This window comes from Pan troglodytes, chromosome 7, assembly GCF_028858775.2.
Source record: "Pan troglodytes isolate AG18354 chromosome 7, NHGRI_mPanTro3-v2.0_pri, whole genome shotgun sequence".
Taxonomy (NCBI): Eukaryota; Metazoa; Chordata; class Mammalia; order Primates; family Hominidae; genus Pan; species Pan troglodytes.
This window is the reverse complement of record NC_072405.2, coordinates 14,977,174-15,000,929: the sequence shown is the minus strand read 5'-3', so window position 1 is coordinate 15,000,929 and position 23,756 is coordinate 14,977,174. Positions and strand designations below refer to the sequence as shown.

Genomic DNA, 23,756 nt, shown 5'->3' with positions numbered 1-23,756 from the left:
AGTTTGTGGTTATTCTAAAAGTTAGATAAATAAGGGTATCTTTAATCTTTAAAAAGTAGATATAAAAAAATAATCTTCCTAAATACTTACCCATCTGTTAAAAGTGAGTATTTATACTTTGTTCCTAATTCCTTCAATTTCATCCAGTCAATTACTTTTTTTAGCACCTGAGGGAAGGTATCAGCTCTGTCTACCTGATCCTGAGGATATAAAAGTAAAATATACAAAAATCAGGGCTGTAGCTTCACGTAGTCCTACAAAATACCCAGACCTAAGTTGGAGGGGAAGAAACAGTATGAGAAAGGCTGATACTTTAAATTCATGGTTTCCTTGGCTTAGCTCCACCTAAAGTTTCATTTTTAAGAAATTCTAAAAATTTCATAACCAAGTACTGGGACTACTTTCAACTGAAACGTATAATCCTCCCAAAATGAAGATTTAAGATCATCCCCAGTGGTTCTCTTTTTATAGGCCTGAACCTAGTGGCTTACTGCATTTCTAGAGGAGGGAAAAGAGAAATCTCTTCTAAGCTGAAAGCCACAGCTCCCTAAGTGTCTTCCCATCTCAGGTCTCACAATTTTCCACGCATACTACATACTGCTGCCAGACTGATCTTCCTAAAACGTAAATCGGATCCGCCCTATCACTCTCATACTTAAATCCTCCAACCACTCTCCAAGGCTTTCAGGACAAATAGATGCACAAGACCCTTCAGGATCTGGATTGCCTCTGCCTATGTGGACCATTTTCTTAACAGCCCATACACATCTGAACCATCCTGAACTACCTGTAGGTCTGCCAGTTCCCACCTGAAATGCCCAGCCATTCTTTTCTGCCTACCTATCTTTCATGACTCAGCCCAAGTTCATCAACTTGAGGATGTTTTTCCCCAGGACAGTCTTCTATTCCCTCTGTCATATATGGAAGCCCTTTTCATAGATGTCCACAACACCGCAATAAAACACTGACTTATTAGGCCTACTGTGACCACTGCACAGACATACATCTATATACACATAAAGATATATACAAATCCTGGCATATATTATAGTAGGCACTCAAATACACGTGGAGTGAATGAATGAACTAACTAAATGAAAAAAGTGCCTACCACATTAGAATACAATAAAAAATCAGAGACCTAAAAATTCATGAAACAGGCTAGGTGTGGTGGCTCATGCCCGTAATCCCAGCACTTTTTGGGACCGAGGAGGGCTTGAGGTCAGGAGTTCTTCAAGACCACCTTGGCCAACACAGTGAAACCCGTCTCTACTAAAAATAAAAAAAAAATTAGCCAATCATCGTGGTGTGTGCCTATAGTCTCAGCTACTTGGGAGGCTGAAGCAGGAGAATCGCTTGAACCTGGGAGGCAGAGGTTGCAGTGAGCCAAGATCGTGCCACTGCACTCCAGCCTGGGCAACAGAGTGAGACTCCATCTCAAAAAAATAAAAATAAAAAATAAATGCAACATATAAAGTCAGGTTGTAAACAGATACATTCTAAAACTTATCTCTGGCTGGGCATGGTGGCTCACGTCTGTAATCCCAGCACTTTGGCAGGCCGAGGCGGGACACTTGAGGTTAGGTGTTCGAGACCAGCCTGGCCAATATGGCGAAACCATGTCTCTACTAAAAATACAAAAATTAGCAGCCGGGTGTGATGGCAACGCGCCTGTAGTCCCAGTTACTCAGGAGGTTGAGGCAGGAGAATCGCTTGAGCCCAGGAGGCAGAGGCTGCAGTGAGCCGAGGTCACGCCACTGTACTCAAGCCTGGGTGACAGAGCGAGACTGTCTCAAAAAAATAAATAAATCAAACATCTCCAAGTTCAGTATGGAAACAATTTGCTGATGCATTTTACAGACGAAATCTTTCGATTCATCACTACAACTCCTTAAGAGGAAAGGCTGAGGAAAATGTTACCAGGTATAAAATTTGCTGTTTTTTTTTTTTTAATTATTACAACATGAAAGATCTTTACCAAGCAAGGTATTAAATTGTTCACAACAGTAATAATTTTTTAAAATTATGTATAAAATAAATCCCTAATTTCAAGAACTCTTTCAAACTCTAGAAAGAAGAACTTAGAATTATAACCTGAGTAATTCCAGTTAGACTGATGCAGAAATCAGACAGCTGTGTGTTAATCTCTGGTCTTACATACTGCTGAAACGTGTCTTCCTGCAAGGGAAGGATAGCAAGTTAAAGTAATTTATATGAGTTAAGATACACGATACATGATACACGACGAATTCATCACAGCAGGTTGCAATTTCATAGGATCTCGCGGCATAAACCCTTCCACAGTTTTTAAGAATAATTCCCCACATCGAAAGCACTCTTAATTTTTAAATTAAAAAATGAATAGGTTCATAATTCAAAATATTTTAAGATAAAGTGAGTGTGTGAAAGATTTCAACCCAAAATTTAATTATTTTCCTGAGGAACAAAATATTAATAATTTTGTTCATAATATTTTAAAACTATAAAGCCCATTAATGCATCCTCTACTTCAAGATACTAAGTTTTAAAAATAATAAATTCTTTTGAAGAAATGCCAGCCTGCAGTTATAATAAATTAGCTTTAAACTATTTTTCTCTCATTTACTCCTGAATACTCTTTATTTTCATATAAAAATCCAATTGAACTAAATTCTAAATAGTCAAAATTTAACTGTATGATATATAGGTAGTTTAAGAGTTGCTAACACTGTGTATCTATAGCAATGCTGAATCTTTTCAAGAAGCTTTCACGATGGTCTCTTTTTTTTTTTTTTTTTTTTTTTTGGAGACAGAGTCTCGCTCTGTCTCCCAGGCTGGAGTGCACTGCCACGATCTCGGCTCACTGCAAGCTCCGTCTCCCAGGTTCACGCCATTCTCCTGCCTCAGCCTCCCAACTAGCTGGGACTACAGACGCCCGCCACCACGCCTGGCTGATTTTTTGTATTTTTAATAGAGACTGGGTTTCACTATGTTAGCCAGGATGGTCTCGATCTCCTGACACGATGGTCTTATTTTATGCTCACAACTCTGTAAACTAAGTGAGGCCAGTATTGTTATCAGGCTCCAATCTCTAAGTGCTTTTTCTTCTAGCCAGTAATGCCTCCCTAACCAGAACACACTGAGTCAATTTTGAGATTAAGGACAATTTTAAACCCTAAAGATTTAAAGGCAGCAACTGTTAATCCTAGGTAGTAGATATAGAGAAAATGACAAAAAATATTCTTCATGGCAGAAGATTTAAAAATTAAGAAAAGTTTGTATTTCCTAAGAATAAATTCTTTCTACCTACTAATCTCTTAAGTGGATGAGCTATAAATGGTTGTAAAGAATTGTAAATGAGCAACAGTAAAGAACAAAAAAGAACACTTGAGGCCAGATGTGGTGACTAATGCCTGTAATCCCAGCACTTTGGGAGGCCAAAGGGGGGTGGATTACTTGAGGTCAGGAGTTCAAGACCAGCCTGACCGAAGTGGTGAAACCCGTCTCTACTAAAAATACAAAAATTAGCTGGGCGAGGTGGCATGCACGTATAGTCCCAACTACTCAAGGGGCTGAGGTGGGATAATCGCTTGAACCCAGGAGGCAGAGGTTGCAGTGAGCCGAGATTGAGCCACTGCTCTCCAGCCTGGGTGACAAAGCAAGACTCCATCTCAAAACAAAACAAAACAAAACAAAAGAATAATTGAACTTCAAAAGTTAGACACTCTTACCAGATACACTGCAACATTCCACTTAACTGCATATCACAGATAAATTAAGTCTATATCCTTTTAAGTATCACTATTTTATCATTCTAAATGACATTCTTTCAAAAATATATTGCAACTTCCCTTATAATTCGGTAGTACTAAATAACAGATATTACTAAAATGTTATTCACTACTAAATACTTTTAACAGAAGAATGCTAGAGAGAACTATACATTCATTGGCCAAATCTTTAATCATCACTTAAATAAATTAGGTAAGTTAAAAGGTAGTAAGGGTTATTAAAACTAAAGGAACCTGGGTGCCTGTAATCCCAGCTACTCAGGAAGATAAAGCAGGAGACTCGCTTGAGCAAGCAAAGGAAAGTAGAGCAGTAAGGGGGGTCAGAAACATGGGCACAGGCCACACTCTTAAATAGGATAATCAAGTCGGCTTTATTTAGAGGTAAGATTTAAGGAAGGACTGGAAGGAAAAACGGGAGGGAGGGAGAGAAGGAGAAAAACATCAGCCAGCAAGACTTCCGGCTAAGAAAATTGGAGCTAAAGTCCTGGCAAGTAATGGGATAAAGCATGCCGGGCATTTTTGAGAATGAGCAAGCAGGTCAGTATGCCTGGAGTGGAATGAGTTAAGGAAAAGAGTAGTAAGACAGGAAACAATCAGAGGAAACAATAGGCCAGGTCAAGTAAGGAATATGGGTTGTACTCTGACTTAAATGAGGAGCCACTGCAGGGTTTTGAGCAGAGGGGTGAAATGACTTGTATTTTAAAAGGATTACTCTGGCCAGTTTTTTGAGAACTGGTTGTAGGCGGACACAGACAGAAACACAAAGACCAGTTAGATGGCGAATGCAGTAAGTCACATAAATGATAGAGGCTCAGAATGAAGTCACAGCAGTTCAGTTAAGTGACTGGGTTCTGGATATATTTTGAAGGCAGAGCCAAACAGGAATCATTGATGACCTGGATGTGAGACAAACAAGAGTCAAAGATGACTCCAAAGTTTTTGAACTGAGCAATTAGAAGGATTCTAATTAGAAAAAGCTGCCATCCCCCAGGCTACAGGAGGCTAAAGATAGAATGGGCTGGGGGTAAGTTCAAAAGGTTGAGACACTTAAGTAGAGATTTCAGATAAGCAATCTGGATTTGGAACGGGTTGGAAATATGTATTTGAAAGTCACCAGCAAAGAGATAGCTTCTGAAAGCTATGGAACTAGATAAGATCATCAAGCGAAAGGATGTAAGCAGAGAAGAGGATGTAAGCAGAGAACGGGGGCTAGGATTGAGACCTGGGTCATCTGGTATGGGGAAGCTGGGAAGGAAAGGAGGAACCAGCAAAGAAAACTGCAAGTGGGGAATCCAGTAGGGCTGGAGAAAAATCAAGCAGAACAAGTTATACCTGAAGAAAATGCTCCAAGGAAAGAATATTCAAGCCAGCAGCGCAGTCTTAATTTTTTTTTTTTTTTTTTTTTTTAAGTGAGAATGGCCGGGCATGGTGGCTCACGCCTGTAATCCTAGCACTTGGGGAACCTGAAGCAGGTGGACTGCCTGAGCTCAGGAGTTTGAAACCAGCCTGCGCAACATGATGAAACCCTGTCTCTACTAAAATACAAAAAATTAGCTGGGCGTGGTGACACGCACCTGTATTCCCAGCTACTCAGGAGGCTGAGGCAGGAGAGCTGCTCGAACCCAGGAGGTGGAGGTTGCAGTCAGCTGGGTTTGCACCACTGCACTCAAGTCTGGGTACAAGACTCTATCTTAAAAAAGAAAAAAAAAAAGTGAGAATGGTCAATTTTGCCAGGAGTTAGGGTAGAGGTCAAAGATGATGTTGATGAGTGATTTTAGTGGAATGATGGGATTGAATACACAGCTTAAACTTTATTGAAGGTTATGGTATAAATTTGAGAGAATGGAAGAAAAGGAAAGAGATACACATATAAGTACCTATAACTTAAGTGAAGAATTTTCCCAAAAAGAGGAACAAAGAAATGCAGTAGCTGGCAGTGAAGTGGGATGAAGTTTTTACACAGTGTGAAAAATATAACATGTTTTTGTGTAGTGGGAGCAATATAGACAAAAGCAATAAATCATAATGTCCACATGAGGGAGAACTGCTACAGTAACGTCCTTGAGTAAGAGAGAAGTAAAATCTAGTGACTTATGCAAGATTATTTGCCTTCATAGCTGCCATTTTTCCTTCTAATTTACTGACCTTCAATCTGCTTTGGATAAGAAAATTATAGAAATAGGCTAAGACTATAACTAAAAGAGATTTTGAATAGCACTAATAACCTATGCATTTTAATTCACAAAGCCTTTTTATACTTACTCCCAAGTGGGTTGGTAGCAACTGAGGATATCACAGAAGTGACGTTTGGAGAGATGAGATGTTAGGATATTCTTGCTCAGATTTTATAAGGTAAACAGTATTATTTTAGGGAATTCCTACTAGACTTTCTTAACTAATAAGGCACTGACAAGTATCTAAAGCACACATATTATTTGGCTTAGAAACCAGGGTTATATGAGTCATTTCACCCTTAAACTTTCCACCAGAGAGAGAGGTTCAAAAGTCATTTTTGTAAATTATCATTCTTAGAGATCAGAGTTCACACTAGACCACAGTGGTGGTTATCAAGCCCGACTGCATATTAAAACCAACTGAAAAGCTTCAAAAAAATGCTGATGTCAGAGGCCCTATCAGAGAACTAAATTAGAATCTCTGGGACTAGGGCCAGGCATCAGTATCATCAGTGTTTTATTTTTTTACTTACCAGGAGATTCTGATGTCCACACCCAGATGTTCTAAGCAAATGGAAAAAAATATTTTAACTTCCGCTACTGCAAAAAGAAAGCAGTAGTCTGTAAAATTGCTTTGTTACAGCTTTTCTATTAATCAAGCTGATATAAAGTTCATGGCAAAGAAAAAACTTACTTTAGAAGTCTAATTCTGGCTAAAAAGCAAATGAGGTCCTCCACATAACCAGTAAACACCAGAATAGTTGCTGCTAGAAATACAATTAAAATATAAAAATTCACTTACTATTTCTAAAGTATGCGTATTCAGTAAAACAACCGGAAATTCAATTATTTCATGTACAAACTCAGGTGGGTTTCCTTCTTCACAAGTGGCTTCAAAGTCAATAATACAAATGTAGTCATAATAACTGTCAGCACAATTGCTCTCTTTCAGCATCAGCTTCTGCTTCTTATAATAGTTTTTCAGTCTCTTCTTTAGAACATCCTTTACTCCTCTAAGTAGAAGAAGAAGACTAGTTACACTTAGGTAAATTCTACAGTCAAGAATCAAAACTCTCACCTGCTGGCACTGGGCTGAACACTGACAATCACAGTGAAATTTAGCAAATGCTAGCTAAAATAAATGTAAGAAAAGCAAGACTCAAAGCTAAGTTAGCAAAGAACTAATTAAAATAAAATGTTTATTACAACATTAACATTTTCCTTCACAAGTGTTTTTTTTATTTTAGTAGTATATAACAGTATTTTCTCCAACATATACTGGTACTTCAAACCATAAACACTGTCAGCATATACTACCAACACAGTCATATTGCCTTATATACTAAGATAACATATATGATACAAACATTGAAATTAATATAAAATTATTCCACTGGCCAAAATATAAACTTAAGAATATAAAAATTTGGGTTAAGTTGAAGATATCGTATTATCTCTTTCCTTTCTTTTGGCTTTTGTAGGTTAGTCAACTCAAAAGATTCATATGAATATGAAAGCATTATGAGCCTAGCATATAAAGGTGAATGTCTGTTGGCTACTTAACAAGGAAAACTCAATTAGAATACACTCTAAGTAAACTGTCCAAAGGAGCATTATCACACTAGTAGGTTCTTAACTGGAAATAAGTTTCTTAATTTATCATGGGTAGAATATGATTTAGGGGATTTCAATATTATAGGTAGCTTTAAAATATACATTCCACAAATGGAGTAGTGGGGAGGAAAGAAAGGTCATCCTAACAGATAACAGTGATCAGGTGACTTCATTCTTTAAACAATATGTATTTTTCCAAAAAATTAAGTTGCAACCAGCATTCAGGCTTCCTTCAGCGTTATATAAATGAATCCTATATTGGCCTGCAAATATGAAATGGAAGTAAAAATAAGAAGATCTAAATTATAATTAATGTGTAGCGCCAAGTAAAGTATCATGTTAACTGATTAATGACCATTTAAAAAAAACCTTTTTAGTCTTTTATTTTCCTTTCTAAAATACAATTAAGCACTGAAAAAAATCCTACCCATGAAAATAGTAATAATCAACCAGTTAGCTTTTTTAAGATGAAATGTCTTAATATTGTTTCTTTGCTTGAGATTTTCAAAATTATCAAGACCTACGGAGAAAATCCTTAACCTCTTTCATATTAAGGCACTGTGAGTGACCTCTGTGTCATGTGACAGCTTTGGATTACTTTCTTTTTTTATCTTTTTTTTTGTTGTTATTGTTGTGGGGTGGTAGGTGTGATAGGGGGAGAGACTACATTTACCAGAGTTGTCTGCAAAGCTAATGGCAGGACAAACATACAACTAGTTGCTCTGGATAGAAACCTGCTATCTTTAACATCTCCTTTGTTCTTCCAAATATTCACCATGTTTGTCAATTCTAACTCAGAAACATGTTCAGAATATGATTCTCTCTAATTCTTTCTGCTATGGCTCTCATTAGCTTCGCTGAGCATGGCAAATGCCTCCATTACCACAACCCTTCGATTCATTCTTTACTTGAGAACTGAGCACTAACACCAATTTTCTGCTTAAATATCTTCAGTGGCTCCCTTCTGCTTACGAGGTAAAATGCAGACTTCAGCATAGAGTTCCTTCACAACTTGGCTACAACCTATCATTTCAGTATCATTGTCAAATGTTCCTGAGGTATACTGTGTACTGCAGACAAAATATACTATAAGCCATGGCCTCAACCAGCCAGATGGCTCACGTCTATAATCTCAGCACTTTGGGAGGTGGGTGAATCACTTGAGCTGGAGTTCGAGACCAGCCTGGGCAACATGGAGAAACCCTATCTTCACTAAAAATACAAAAATTAGCCAGGCATGGTGGTGCATGCCTGTAATCCGAGCTACTCAGGAGGCTGAGGCACGAGAATCGCTTGAATCCAGGAGTCGGAGGTTGCAGTGAGCCGAGATCACACCACTGCACTCCAGCCTGGCGACAGAGCAAGACTCTGTCTCAAAAAAATAAAAAAATTTTAAAAGTCACGTTCTCAATACACTTTTATGTCCTATAACTTTGGTTGCACAACAGGTGAAGAAAAGGCAAGATCATGTTGCAGAAACCATACAAACTGGAATTAGAAAAGTTTCTGTTATTTTTTTTGCCTCAAATACCCTCCCCCTCCCTTTTCTATTTGGCACAATTCAAATGTCATCTTTCTGAATTCCTGAGAAATATTCTCCTCTGTATTCTCATGCTGTACCTGGCCAGACCTCCAATATAGCATTGGCCACTCTGTATTGTGATGATTTCTTTGTATGTTTTCCCCAAAGACTGAGATTGCCAAAGTGGGGAACATATCTGTATTTACCTTTATAACTTCAATGCCTAGTGCAGTACTTAGAATTCAAAACAGGCTTGTTGAATAAATGTATAAACATACATCTAGATCGCTAGCTCCCACGCAAGCCAGGAGTAAGCAACTGATCTTCACACCTGGGAAGGACAAAAATTTTGCTCGGAAAATCTTCTGTAGGCTACAAGTTGTACCTTCATAACAGAAAGAATCGGGGAAATAGGAGTCAAAAATTTCTTCATACATTATGATGTAGACAATCTAGAAATTAATAAATTTGTGCTCTTTTGAAGAGTGGTGAAACTCTCAAGAGGAAGAATACTACTTTTAAGAGAATTATGGTTCAGAGATGTCTTGAAAAAGGAAGAGTTTTTACCTATTTCATACAGGCAATTTTTTTTCTTGATGCCTGGCAGTTCTACTGTTTATCAAAAATCGATGTATTTTTCTGGACTCCAAAAGCCATTTCTGCCCCATGGCCCAATGAACGTAAAGTGATGTGTTTCGCAAAAAATTACTAAAAACTTAGGTATGTGTATATCTCATTAAAATACACACACAGTTGACTAAGTTGCATTGTTTTCTCACTCAATATACAGTGAAACATAATGCAAACGATCATTGTAGATTATTTTTTAGAAATTAAAACAAAAAATACTCCTGGTAAGTGAATGTTTTTAATTTATTGTACCTGATTTCAAACAAACTCTCTTTATAAAAGATACAAATGGCAAAAAGAAAATAAAAAATACTGTATCTCACTAATATAACTATCCATCATTTAAATGAGCAACTAAAAAAATTTAAAACACACTTGTCATAATAAGACAGAGACTCCTATACATTGCCGGTAGGTCATTAAAATATTTGACTTTGATTCAGCAGTCCTATCATCTAGAAGACAGACAAAAATAATCAGAGTTGCACATAAAAAATGTTAATTAGTTTTTTTGAATTGTTCATAGGATCATGTCATTATGGTAGGATTACAGATGATTTTTAATATTTCAATGTTTTCAAGATTTTCTAAAATGAGCATGTACTACTTTTATAATTTTATAAGTTATTTTTAATTACCTAGTTTCAAGCTTGAATTCTGAAAGCTTAGCTCTGAGTTCTTCCTTACTCATTCTATTAATACAGCCATTCGTAATGGCAATCTCTTTGTAAACCGGGTCGCTGAAGTCACTCGCACTGGAGGTAATGAACTTGGATCCTTTTGTCTCCTGGCCATCAAATTTACACTGTTGAGTTTCCTACCAAAAAAGAAAAAAAAAAAAAAAAAAAAAGGATGTAGTTTACAATTAGTACAAACATCACAGATTTAAAGATTCAAACTTTCAAACTTCTGAAGCCTCTTCATGCTACATGTTCAATGAAAAGTGTTCACTGCAGCTCCTAAACGGAGGAAAGGATAAGAAGGAAGATGCGTCTCCAATACAATTTACCCCACTCTATTATGAGTCATGAGGTTCCTCAAAGGAAACAAAGCTAAGTAAAAAGAAGACTGGTGGTGGGAGTCAACACCACCTCAATAGAGAGCCCCAGCTGACTATTTACTAGAAATAGCAGCATGACTTTGGATAGCTACGTATTAGCCTCTGATCTTCAATTTCCTTATCTATAAAATGGTAATTTGGTAATGGTAAATAGTGTTTGGGCAGAATTATTACAAAGATTAAATAAGATTATGTGTATCAGACCCCTACACCCACAGTAGCTATTAATAAATGGTAACTATTAATATCACAGGCTATACAACAAGCCCTTCACAAACAATATGCTAATATTTACAAATGAACCCATTTTTAAATGAACTTTTACATTATACATGTATAATAACTTCTGATAATTTTTTAACCTGACTTCATTTCACAAAGTTAACAAAAATTGCCCAACATAAAAACAAAATGGACTGCAAATCTAATTTACAGCTTCCCAGTACTCAAAGAAGGAAATGTATTTAATTTCAAAACTTACATTTTCCAAAAGTTGTACTTAGGTCCGCTAACCAGAAGAACTATAGAATTATGATTTTTTTCATAAATAAAAATCTGTTAAGAAAAAACATGACTCAATTCTATTTTCTCCACAGGCAGTCTCAAATTACTAATATGTTAAGTTCCAAAGATTCATTTGTAAGTTATTTTCCACATGCAATATCACAAATATTAGCTATGTTCCATAATTTTGAAAAATATTTAGTACTAATTATCCCTATTAAAGCTTGTTACCTTAGTTATAATTTACCACATTGTCCTCACGTAAACTGTAATTATAGATCAAGGAAGGATAATCAGAGAGAGGCCACAGTCCCTAACTTAGAACTGATCCTGATGGTTCAGGAACCATTTCTTACTCTAAGCTCTCAATTTAATGCAATACACGTTTACTGGAAATGTAATGCTAGGTAAGGTGCCAGAGTACTCAAGAGTGACTCACCCATTTCCTTTGAGGAAGAGGTCAGCAGTTCCAATGTGTGAACTGTCCATAAATTAAAGAATAGCCACACTGAGGTTCCTTGTTAACAATGTTAAGGAAAAAAAAAGTATTGCTAGTTGACCAATGATTCACTTTCAACAGTATATTAAATTTACAATAGATATTGCTCTGCTTGACCAGAATTTTATAAAAAATGATCTTTTGACTTTAAATTTATATTGAATTTGAAACTTCATCTTTAGTCATCATTTAGTAAATTTCAGGTTAAAATTTAGGTCAACATTAAGTAACAGTTTGTGTACCAAAACAGATGTCTCAGTTAATTTAAGCAGATTTTCTCTTTGGATAAATCCTCTTTCTGATTCACTGGTTAATTCTCATCCAAAACTGTAGCTAGAAAAATTATTCACAAGTAACACTTAGGCCTCTTCTATAGATGCTATAAATTATGACTTCGATAAAGAAAAATTTGCTTCCTTTCCTAGATCCAGCTCTAGTTCTCTTCCTTCAGTGAAGTTCTAGAGACAGCCGAGGTCCAATCCTCAGAAAGCAGTGTCTCCTCCCAAATTTCAAACCTACACTAATGGTTCACAAAGAAGGATGCTCAAATCAATCTGCCAAGGAGCAGAAAGAAAATACTAAAAACCCTACTTGTATTGTTAATCTGCAGAAACACAAAATTAGTTTACGAAATACATACTTACATTTGCATCAGCATCCGTACCAGTAACTACATCCACCTATCACATGTCACATATAATACGGACCATATAATGAGAAAAGTGATAGATTCCACAATATGGAGAGAAACATTCACCATCATAGAACTGTAACATTTTGCAATATTCACGTGTTCAATTAAGTGGATGTATGGTTTATATTATCTCAAATAAGAGAAGCTTTTACATTATGGGATGTGGCCATGAAAATCTTCTATACCAAACAGAGGTTTACTATCTTGTGGCAAACTACTTTAAAACTGTCGTTGAGGCCGGGCGCGTTGGCTCACGCCTGTAATCCCAGCACTTTGGGAGGCCGAGACGGGCGGATCACGAGGTCAGGAGATAGAGACCACAGTGAAACCCCGTCTCTACTAAAAATACAAAAAATTAGCTGGGCGGACGGGCGGGCGCCTGTAGTCCCAGCTACTCAGGAGGCTGAGGCAGGAGAACGGCGTGAACCCGTGAGGCGGAGCTTGCAGTGAGCCGAGACTCAGCCGCTGCACTCCAGCCTGGGCAACAGAGAGAGACTCCGTCTCAAAAAAAAAAAAAAAACTGTTGTTGAACTTAAAGATGAGTTACAAATTTTCTTTTACAAAAAGACAGGTATTCTATAATTGCTGTCCTCTTCTTATTGGGAAGGGTACTGGAGCCTGATTTTTAGCATTTTTTTAAAAGCAACACAATCTGTTGTTGCAAGATAAAAGAAAACACATTTTAACAGTAAGCTAGAAAGTAATTGCTTGTCAAATGAAACTTTTTCTGTATAGAGAACATTTTGAAAACATGCTCTGGAAATGCTATTATTCTGTTGCCAAAAATTTAGGTACTACCTATTAAAAAAAGGAAAGGAAAACCTCTGCATCTGCACACTGAAAAAAAACTTAGAATTTTTCTTGATTGACGTTCTTCCAAAAGGAGAGTTCTGATGAAATCTGAACCTACTTATTAAAAATATAAATACGCAATAGCTTCTACTAGTTTACAAAGACAACTGGCATTAGAGATAATGAAAATTTACCACCTGAATTCAACAAAAAACTTTGCTCCAGATTGAAAAACACTGTATCATGGCCAGGCGCAGTGGCTCATTGCCTGTAATCCCAGCACTTTGGGAGGCCGAGGTGGGCGGATCACCTGAGGTCAGGAGTTCGAGACCAGCATGGCCAACATGGTGAAACCCCATCTCTACTAAAAATACAAAAACTAGCCAAGTGTGGTGGTGGGTTCCTGTAATCCCAGCTACTAGGGAGGCTGAGGCACGAGAATCACTTGAATTCGGGAGGCGGAGGTTGCAGTGAGCTGAGACCATGCCATTGCACTCCAGCCTGGGCAACAAGAACGAAACTCCGTCTCCAAAAAAAAAAAAAAAAATGTATCATTACTATTATTTTTTGAGACAGGGTCTCACTCTGTCACCCAGGTTGGAGTACAGTGGCACGATCACAGCTCACTGCAGCCTCCACCCATGGGCTCAGGTGATCCTCCCCACTCAGCCTCCCCAGTAGCTGGGACTACGGGCGAGGGCAACTACGACCGGCTTTTTGTAAAAAAAAAAAAAAAAAAAAAAAAGTATCATTATAAAGAGCATGCAACAGTAAGTTTTTAACAATTACTACCGTCACTAAAGCCAATTTGGACCAGAGACCTAGGCCTTAAGTAGCTGTAAAAAAAGTGTCAAGACTTTCAAATATAAAGAAGCATATTCAAACACACTTCTTTTACTAAAAATAAACTTCGAAATTTATTTTAAAACCCACTTACAGGATGAGATTGACAACGTATCTCAGGCTGAAGAGGGAGGCAGGTGGAAGAGTGGTTCTTCACAAGAGAAGGGATGTGCAAGTACTCTTTGAAAGTAACAACTTTAGAAGGAGAAAGATAATTGCAAAGATCCAAAGGAAGTGCATACAGGGCAAAAGGAACATACAGAGACCCTTAACAAGACCTTCTTTCCAATGTAAAAGAACACAAGGAAGCGAGGGGCACTGGGAACAAAAGGGAAAAAACTGTGTGAGATGCAATTAGCAACGGAGGCAGGCGCCAGACCCCGCAGAGCAGCAAATGGAAGTTACTAAGGAGGGGAATAAGCCAAATTCATGTTATTGAAAAGCTCATTCTAGCTGCCAGATGGAAATTGATTGTGGACGGAAGGAGCAAGAGTTAGGAGGCCTCTTGCAAATACCCACTTTATGAAGCTTTATGAAGTGTTCAACATGTTTATTATTAGGAAAAGATCAATTTTAGTATTCAATCACTTACAATCCGCAGCGCTAATCAACAATTAACATTCGTTAAATAAGTTTTAAGACTGTTCTACAACTTTGCCACTGTAACTAAGTTCAACCGATGAGATGTCAAAATTATTCATTCAATCTTATACTATGTTTATATGAGACACCAGTTAATGAGCAAAAGCAGCTAAGACGAAGCTCCACCTAACAGGTACAGAGAGAGGGATGCTGGTGGGTGCTTTTAAAATTTTTTCTTTTTTTAAAAACAGGTATGAAGTGACACACCTAGGGTATATGGTGAGATTTTTAAAACATAAAGCCTTGCAAATTACCCATAACGGCTACATGGAGTGACAACAGCAACCGTGAACACAGAATTAAGTTTAGAGCAAAACTCCCTCTTAGAACCTGTTAACCCACTGTAGACAGAACTGGTCTTGACGATTTCCTCCCTCCCAGAGAGTGATTCGGCCCTGAGGGGGCTCCAAGACACCCACCCGAGGATAAAGCCAGGGAGCTGGGCACCGAAGAAGAGGCTGGGGTCCAAGGGCGCACAGCTGCACCTTCTGCGGGACACCTGAGAAGAAAGGGGTGCCGAGGGCGCTTTGGGGACGGGGCAGCTGGCGCCAACAGCCAGGCGCGGGCCGACTCCTCACCTCGGGACTGGGACGCGGCGGCTCCTCCCCGCCCTCCGGCCGCGGCGACTCCAGCAGCGCGGGAGCCACGGCCTCGCCGGCAGGCTCTTTACTCTGTGGATCCTCCATGCCGGCTGTCACGCCAGAGGAGAGTTGCTGGAGCCGGACACTTGCTAACTCTCACTCTGCAGAGCCCGAAAGCCTCGCCTTTCTCCGTTGAAAAATTACCGGGCTCGCGTTCCCGCGGCGGCGGCCACACAAACTCCAGCGGCCACCTCCCACTTCCGGGAGCGTGTGGCGTCCACACGCCGCGCAGGCGCAGTGAGCCGGCGTGCGCGGAACGCCAGCGCCGCAGTCCACAGGGGGAGGGAGGACGAACAAGAGGGAGGCGCGCCGGTGAGAAGACGGGGCGTGGCCGGCCGTGGGCGGAGCTAGCGCGGGTTGAAGTTGCGCAAGGATCTAGTCCAGTCACTGGACGGTAGCACCGGCACGTGTGTTCCCGTCAGTGTTTCCTGAGAAGGAAAAAAATAGGGTGAGTGGGAAGATATCATAGAGAAAGATGTTTTCGACCATAAAAAATAATAAAACAATTCACATTTTCCATAAGGAGTTTCCTAAAACTTCCACTCTGGGCAAGAAAAGAAAATGGGTCGGGACTTAGTGTCCCACTATAAACAATTAGAAAACGGAACAAAATATAGGAGACACCTATTCAGACATTGGACAACGGACAGCTGTGGACTGTTTTACCTGAGAGAAAAGAAATAAAAGGAGCCGTATATCACCCTGCCCTTTTGCCCAGAGGCGATTTCCAGTCTGTGGTGCGATGAAAGGAAAACATATGGAAACCTAGGATCTCCTGGGTTGAAAAGACAGGGATTGGAGTTGAGGAAACTGGGGTAGGCCAAGTTGGTTGGAATTTGTAGGGCAGGATTCTGGAGAGGAGGGAATTACATGGAAAAAGAGCTTCAGAAATCTGCCTAGGAGTACCTTGAATCTTTAACTGAATAAAAAACGTGAAACTCCACAAGGCCAGGAAAGAACAATTATTGGGGAGCAGTACACCAAACAATGGTGAGAGGTCACACAGAACTGGGAATCATTTGAGCTCCCAGCAACCAGAGTGAAGAGATTATTGAATACTATGGAACATGCAATAGAAACCTCAGATGTGAAACTGCCATTGCAAAATTATCATTGAGACAGTGAAAGAGATCGGACCTAACCAACTCCATCTTGCTTTTAACCTCCAGGCTATCCTTATTCATTCCTAGGCGTAGGCCAAACTAACACTGGGAGGAACTTAGTGTATAGCTTATAGTTTAAAACAAAGGTGATAGCCCTTTCTCAAAATAAACCCTCTTCTTGAGACTAGACTGCTTTTGTAGGACTAGTAAATTAGCCGAAAGATTAGAAATTATGATTTAGGACTCATGCAGCTGAAGGCTACAAGATTCTAACCCTCTCCAAATTGCTCCTGGGGATAATATCACTATTGTAAAATCTAAGATCAGTGCTTGAGATATTTTGCAGGCCCTGCACTTGATGGATCAGCTGGCACCTCCCAGATTGATAAACTGACTCACCTGATCTTGGATAAACTAGCTCATCTGATTTTGTGTCCCCCACGGGAGGAACTGACTCAGTGCAAGAGGACAGCATGGACTCCCTATGATTTCATCTCCTACCCAACCAGTCACCACTCCCATCTCACTGGCTTCTCACCCACCCAATTATCCTTAAAAACTCTGATCCCCAAATGCTCAGGGAGACTGATTTGAATAATAAAACTCAGGTCCCCTGCACTGCCAGCTCTGCATGAATTGCTCTTTATTGCAATTCCCCTGTCTTGATAAATCGACTCTGTCTAGGCAGTAGGCAAGATGAACCTCTTGGGTGGTTACGAAAGTGTCATGCCTTAGTGAGATATAATAACCGTAGACTGCAGGACCCAGAACATAAACTACTGTAGATTCTTCAAAAGCCTTAAAACAACCCCTGAAAGGATCAAACTGCTCTGTAAGTAACCTAATTACCTGTAAGAACAAATTCTAAAACTCTCTGAAAGACTACAGTAAAATCCAGGATTCAACAACATTAAATTCAAAATGTGAGACATCCAGTCAAAAACTGAAAGACACGCAGCACTTGGGGATGCTGAGGCGGGAGGATTGCTTGAGCCCAGGAGTCAGAGGCTGCAGTGACCTATGATGGCACCACCACAACCCAGCCTGGGTGACAGGGTAAGACTCTGTCTCAAAAGAGAGAGAGAGAGACCAAGTGGTAAGAAAATATCTCGTGAAGTTCATAGAAACAAACCCCAAAATGATAAAAATGATGGAATTAACAGACAAGGATTTTAAACACCTGTTATGAATATGCTCAAAGATTTAAAGGAAGACATGATAGGAGAGAAGCTGGAAAGATTTTTGAAAAATCAAATTTCTGGATGGAGGTGAAAAATATTTGAAATAAAAATTTCTTTGGATGGGATTGCTAGCACATTAAGCAATGCAGAGAAAAAGGTAAATAAATTCAAAGATATAGCAACAGAAACAATACAAAATGACACACACACACACACAGAAAAAAGATGAATACAGCTTCAGTAACCACTTAAAGAGGCTTAATACTTCAGGACCACTTGAAGAGGCTTAATACTATTGACCTAAAAGGTAGAAGCTGAGGCAAAATTAATATAACTAGAGAGTTTATTTGGTCCAAGCTTGAGGACTGCAACCCAGGAGCATAGAATTGAAGTTGTGCTGAATCCATCTACTCAGAAGATATGCCAGTTTGGAAGTTAAGTGAACACTTAGTAACCAATCATAATTGTCTTAAGTCTTGCCCATTCTAGATTATTTGCTTTGTTAAATAGGCAATTGAGATAGGGCATAATTCCAATAACAATAATCTTTGATGGGGTTAAGTAGCCCTTTCTAACCGTACGTACCTCCATCTCAGCTTCTATCTCAAGAAACAACTCTTTTGACTTTGTTTCTTTGACTTCTAGAACTAGTGCAGCAGCATCAAGAAATTAGACCTGCCATAAATAAAAAGACCCAGAAGAAGATACTCTAATAAATAGTGAGACTTTTGTCCATGAAGCCTATGATGAGCAGCTGTGCTGGGGAAACTCCAAGAAGTTTCTCTGAGGAAATTGGATTGTGAGACACAGTTAAAGAATGTCCCTTCTGAAAAATCCTAGCTAAGTGAAAATAGTCGAAGTCAGTCAAAAAAATAGTAAAAAAAAAAAAAAAAAATCCAAGCTAGATGAAAATAGCTACATGAAAATTACTATCGTGCAGTAACTTTTTTTGTCTTTAGACTCTGGTTTGAGCAATTAAAGGTTGAACCAAGTGAAACATGCATGAAATAATCAACCGAAAAGGAAGATGAGGCAAAATTAATATAAGTAGAGTTTATTTGGGCCAAGTTTGAGGATTGCAATTGTAGATTCAAGTTGCCCTGGGTATACTCAGATCAGTAGAAGCTACAAGTGAATTTTTAAAGGAAAGAGGCAGTTCCTGGGTTGTTTATCAAGAATTTACTGTAAGGCCAGGCGTGATGGCCCACACCTGTAATCCCAGCAGTTTGCCAGGCTGAGGTGCGAGGACCACTTAAGGTCAGGACCAACCTGGCCACATGGTGAAACCTCATCTCTACAGAAGGAAGGAAGGAAGGGAAGGAGGGAGGGAGGGAAGGAAAGAAAAAGAAAGACAGGCAATCAACAAAAGAAATAAGTAAAATGCTTATAGGATGGAGAAAAGTAAAACAGGAAAAGGGGATGGGAGGGTGCCCAAGTATGGAGGGGGTTACAATTTTAAATAGAATCGTTAGGGAAGACCTCTCTAATGATGTGCCATTTGTGTAAAGACTTGAAGAGGCAAGGGAGTAAACTGAGTATATATGGGAGAAGAGAAGTTGAGGCAGAGTAAACAAGTGAAAAGATCCTGAGCTGGGAGTGTACCCAAAATGTTTAAGAAATATCACTGTGTTCAGTACTTTCTTATGACTGATGTGACATCAGTATGCAGGAGACCTAAATGTTTTTATTTATTTATTTATTTATTTTTTGAGACAGAGTCTCGCTCTGTAGCCCAGGCTGGAGTGCAATGGCGCTATCTTGGCTCACTGCAACCTCAGCCTCCTGGGTTCAAGAGATTCTCATGCCTCAGCCTCCCAAGTAGCTGGGATTACAGGCGCCTGCCACCACACCTGGGTAATTTTTGTATTTTTAGTAGAGGTGGGATTTCACCATGTTGGCCAAGCGAAACTCTCAAACTCCTGATCTCAGGTGACCTACCCGCCTTGGCCTCCCAAAGTGCTGGGATTACAGGCATGAGCCACCTTGCCTGGCCGATGTTTTTAAATGTTGACTCTGCTGTAACTTGCCACATAACACCAAAGGGGAAATCCCAATGACTTTAGCACCTCCTGTTTAAAATAAAATGTGTGCCATAGTTGAACAGTTAAAGAGAAAGCTTCCCTGAGTATTTCAGCTATGCCACAGTCTAAAAGAGAAGTTCGAGAATTGGTTATTCTCTATTCACCCCCTTGGAAAAATGTACCTACCTTTCCTCTAGCTTCAGTGTCCTGGGATTAGTCAGCTGTCAGTGAAGATCAATGTATTGTTAGATAGCAGGGTTAGTAAATTACTCTAGGCTGCACTAAATATGTGACTTTCACATAGCAAAATGCCTTTTGTTTCTAAGCCGTCTCCCATTGCTGCCTGATGCCACGTGTTAGATAATTCCATATGTTTAGGTCTGTATTTGAGCAACCTGCTCTGTTCTCTTGGTCTCTGGTATCTGTTCTTATACCCTTCCCACGCTGCTTTCTATTACTCAGCTCTGCAATATGTCTTCATATCTTATAAAACAAGTTCCTCCTCTTTACTCTTCTTTTTCAATACTGACTTAGCTATTTGTGGATATTTAATCTTTCATGTATACTTTAGGACAAATTTTTTGCTCTTCAAAAAATCCAATCTAATCCAATCCAAAAAATTCATTAAGATTGAATTCACTCGATTGATTTGAGGAGAAATGACATATTAATTTATCCTCTTGTAATATAGAACTGCTAATTCAGATTGTCTTTTATGATGATCTTTAACATTTCGCAATTTTCTCCATAGATATCTTGTACATTCGTAACCAAGAATTCCTAGATACATTATGGGTTTTTTCCCATTATGAATGGTAAATTATTTTATACCATTACATAAAATATTATTGATTTTTAAGTTAAATAAACAAAAACAAAGAAATAAAAGACAACCAGATTAGAAACAAACAAACAAAGAGCCAGGCGCGGTGGCTCACATCTGTAATCCCAGTGCTTTGGGAGGCTGAGGAGGGTGGATCACCTGAGGTTAGGAGTTCGAGACCAGCCTGGCCAACATGGTAAAACCCTGTCTCTACTAAAAATACAAAAATTAGCCAGGCTTGGTGGTGCACACCTGGAGTCCAAGCTACTCGGGAGGCTAAGGCAGGAGTATCGCTTGAACCTGGGAGGCGGTGGTTGTAGTAATGCTAGATAGTGCCAGTGCACTCCAGCCTGGGTGACAGAGAGAGACTCCATCTCAAAAATGAATGAATGAATTAATTAATTAAATAAACATAATACATTGGCCCTATCACCCAGCAATTCCAGTCCTAGGTATTCACTCAGGAAGAGTGAAAGTGAATGTCCAGGTGGTGGCTTGGACATGGATATTTCCAGCAGCATTTTTCAAAATAACTGAAAAATGAAATTAACTCAAATCTCCATCAACAGGTGAATAGATAACCAGAATGTGATGTATCCCTGTAATGGTATAATACTCCTCAATATATAATAATAAGCCTTTTTTTTTTTTTTTTTTTTTTTTTCAGAAACAAAACCTCATTCTGTCACACAGGCTGGAGTGCAATGGCAGGATGGTGGCTGCCTTGACCTCTGGGACTCAGGTGATCCTCCCACCTCAGCCACTCAAGTAGCTGGGACTACAGGTACATGCCACCATGTCCAGCTAATTTTTGTATCTTTTGTAGAGACAGGGTTTCACCATGTTGCCCAGGGTGGTCTTGCACTCCTGAGCTCAAATGATCCACCTGGCCCAGCCTCCCAAAGTGCTAGGATTACAGGTGTGATCTACCGTGCCCAGCCAATAATAAACTATTGATACATGCAATAGTATGGATGAATTTGGAAAAATCTTGAGTGAAAGAAGCCAGATGCAAAAGAAGACATACTCTAATTCCACTTATATGAAGTTCAAGAATAGGCCAAACTAATCTATGATAATAGAAATTCACAATAGTGACTGCTTCAGCTTGGGGTTAGGGGTTGAGGATTACCTTGAATGGTACACAAGGGAAGTTTCCAGGTCCTGGAAATATTCTACGTCTTAATTGGGATAGTGATTATGTGATGTATATATTTATCAAAACACATTGAATTATGCATGTAAGATCTATGCATTTCACTCTATGTAAGCTTGCTTTTGATGAAAAAGAAATTAAAATTTTGAAGACAAAAAATTGGTTTTTAATTTCTTTCTTTTTCTTTTTCTTCTTCTTCTTTTTTTTTTCTTTTGAGATGGAGTCTTGCTCTGTTGCCCAGGCTGGAGTGCAGTGGCACAATCTCGGCTCACTGCAACCTCCTCCTCCCAGGTTCAAGCTATTCTCCCACCTCAGCCTCCCAAGTAACTGGGATTACAGGTGTGCACCACCATGCCCAGCTAATTTTTGTATTTTTAGTAGATACAGGGTTTCACCATGTTGGCCAGGCTGGTCTCAAACTCCTGATGGTTTTTAATTTCTAAACATTCTTTTTTTATTAATCACCAGAACTTTCTGGATAATTTCTAAACTTTCTTGTAAATTTTAATAGTTTTATTATTCTGTTGCTTTTTTTCTAAAATTATCAAATTCTGCAAATAATCGGTTTTAGCCCTGCCCTTCCTTATACCCCTTATATCTCTTTCTCTTCTTACTGCATTGGCCAGGAGTCTTTGTAATATATTAATAGTAATGGTGCTGTGCTGATTTCATGGGAAATGTGTATAAAGCTTTTCTATTTAGTTTAACGGTTTCTGCAAGTTACAAAGTCTTTTCCTTCAGTCATTTAAAAACGTTATTTTCTTCCTGTATCCTATGTTTATTTGAAAAGTGTAATGTTGATATGATTCTTGCTCTTCTATGGATAATCTGTTCTTTCTCTCTGGAGTCTGCAAATTTTCTTTTTGTCATTGATGTTCTTAAATTTCATTGTAATAGATCTAGGTGAGGATTCTCCTTTTTTTCTATAATAAAAAACATAATTTTTTGTATTTTTAGTAGAGATGGGGTTTCACCATGTTGGCTAAGCTGGTCTTGAACTCCTGACCTCAGGTGATCTACCTGCCTTGGCATCCCAAAGTGCTGGGATTACAGGCATGAACCACCATGCCAGCCACCTCATTTTAATTTAACCACCTCTTTAAAGACCTAATCTCCTGCCAACTGAAGAATGACAAGGTTCATAAGTATAGAAAAGAGAACTTTATTTCTCGTAAAGGGTTAGGGTTATGCATCCTTGCAGGCTGCCATTCTGTTAGGCTGGGAAGTGTAGCCTCCAGCCAGAAGCCAGAAATAGGCACCTTGAGGGAAGGACGCATAAGACAGGAATGTATGCTGAGCATAGTGGCCAAATATACATATTTAATAAGCAATAGGTGGAATCATTAATGTTTATGAAAGGAGAAGCATGCATGTGCACTTGAGCTTCATACCTCTTCATGGGTCACATGTACACAAATGGCAGCATTAGCATAATCTGAGTGTGGAGTTTTCAGCCTTCTGACATCAGAAGGTGAAGCAGAGGACCGAAAATCCTCTGCGCATCCTCTATAGACTGGCCAGAGCATCTCCATCATCAACGGTCTCTGATAAGGAAGGTATGCATTGTGAAACTGGCGAGCTGTCATGTCGAAACTGTAAAGAGGGAAGGGAAGTCTCGTCATGGCCTCAGACAATTGGCTAATAGTGATAACAGAGTAAGTCGTGTGCTCTTGTCTTCCACAGCTGATTCCTGCTTACTTCTTAGGAAAGATTCTGGTTAAAGGTTAATAAGGAAGGGGCAGACTTGAGCATGTCTGACCTCCTGTCCCGACATGGCCCGGAACTCTGTTTTAAGGTTTCTCTGGGGTCTTCTTGGCTGGAACGGGGTCTGTTCAGAAGGTTGGGGGATTCAGGATTTTTTTTTTTTTTTTTTTTTTTTTTTGAGACAGAGCCTCACTTTGTCACCCAGGCTGGAGTGCAGTTGCACAATCTTGGCTCACAGCAACCTTCACCTCCCGGGTTCAAACAATTCTCCTGCCTCTGCCTCCTGAGTAGCTGGGATTACAGGTGTGTACCACCATGCCTAGCTAATTTTTTTTGTATTTTTAGGAGAGGTGGGTTTGGCCATGTTGCCCAGGCTGGTCTCA

The 23,756-nt window shown here is 39.2% G+C and overlaps 1 protein-coding gene across 9 annotated transcripts in view; it reads right to left on the bottom strand.

Annotated features, from left to right (window-relative positions):
* ERI1 (exoribonuclease 1) overlaps positions 1-23,756 on the bottom strand; it is an 81,046-nt gene that overhangs the window by 14,783 nt on the left and 42,507 nt on the right. For 2 of the 9 annotated variants that reach the window (XM_063816864.1, XM_016959063.4), the window contains exons 4-8: positions 15,323-15,813; positions 10,349-10,527; positions 6,747-6,957; positions 2,095-2,178; positions 91-200 (exon numbers count right to left, since the gene is read on the bottom strand). In XM_063816864.1, the coding sequence (XP_063672934.1) occupies positions 91-200; positions 2,095-2,178; positions 6,747-6,957; positions 10,349-10,527; positions 15,323-15,430 (692 nt within the window). In that variant the 5' untranslated portion in view covers positions 15,431-15,813. Of the gene's footprint in view, positions 1-90; positions 201-2,094; positions 2,179-6,746; positions 6,958-10,348; positions 10,528-11,251; positions 11,326-11,713; positions 11,792-15,163; positions 15,814-16,051; positions 16,330-23,756 lie in introns of those variants that run through there. The other 7 variants (XM_054656513.2, XM_063816869.1, XM_063816865.1 and 4 more) reach the window with 7 other exon arrangements.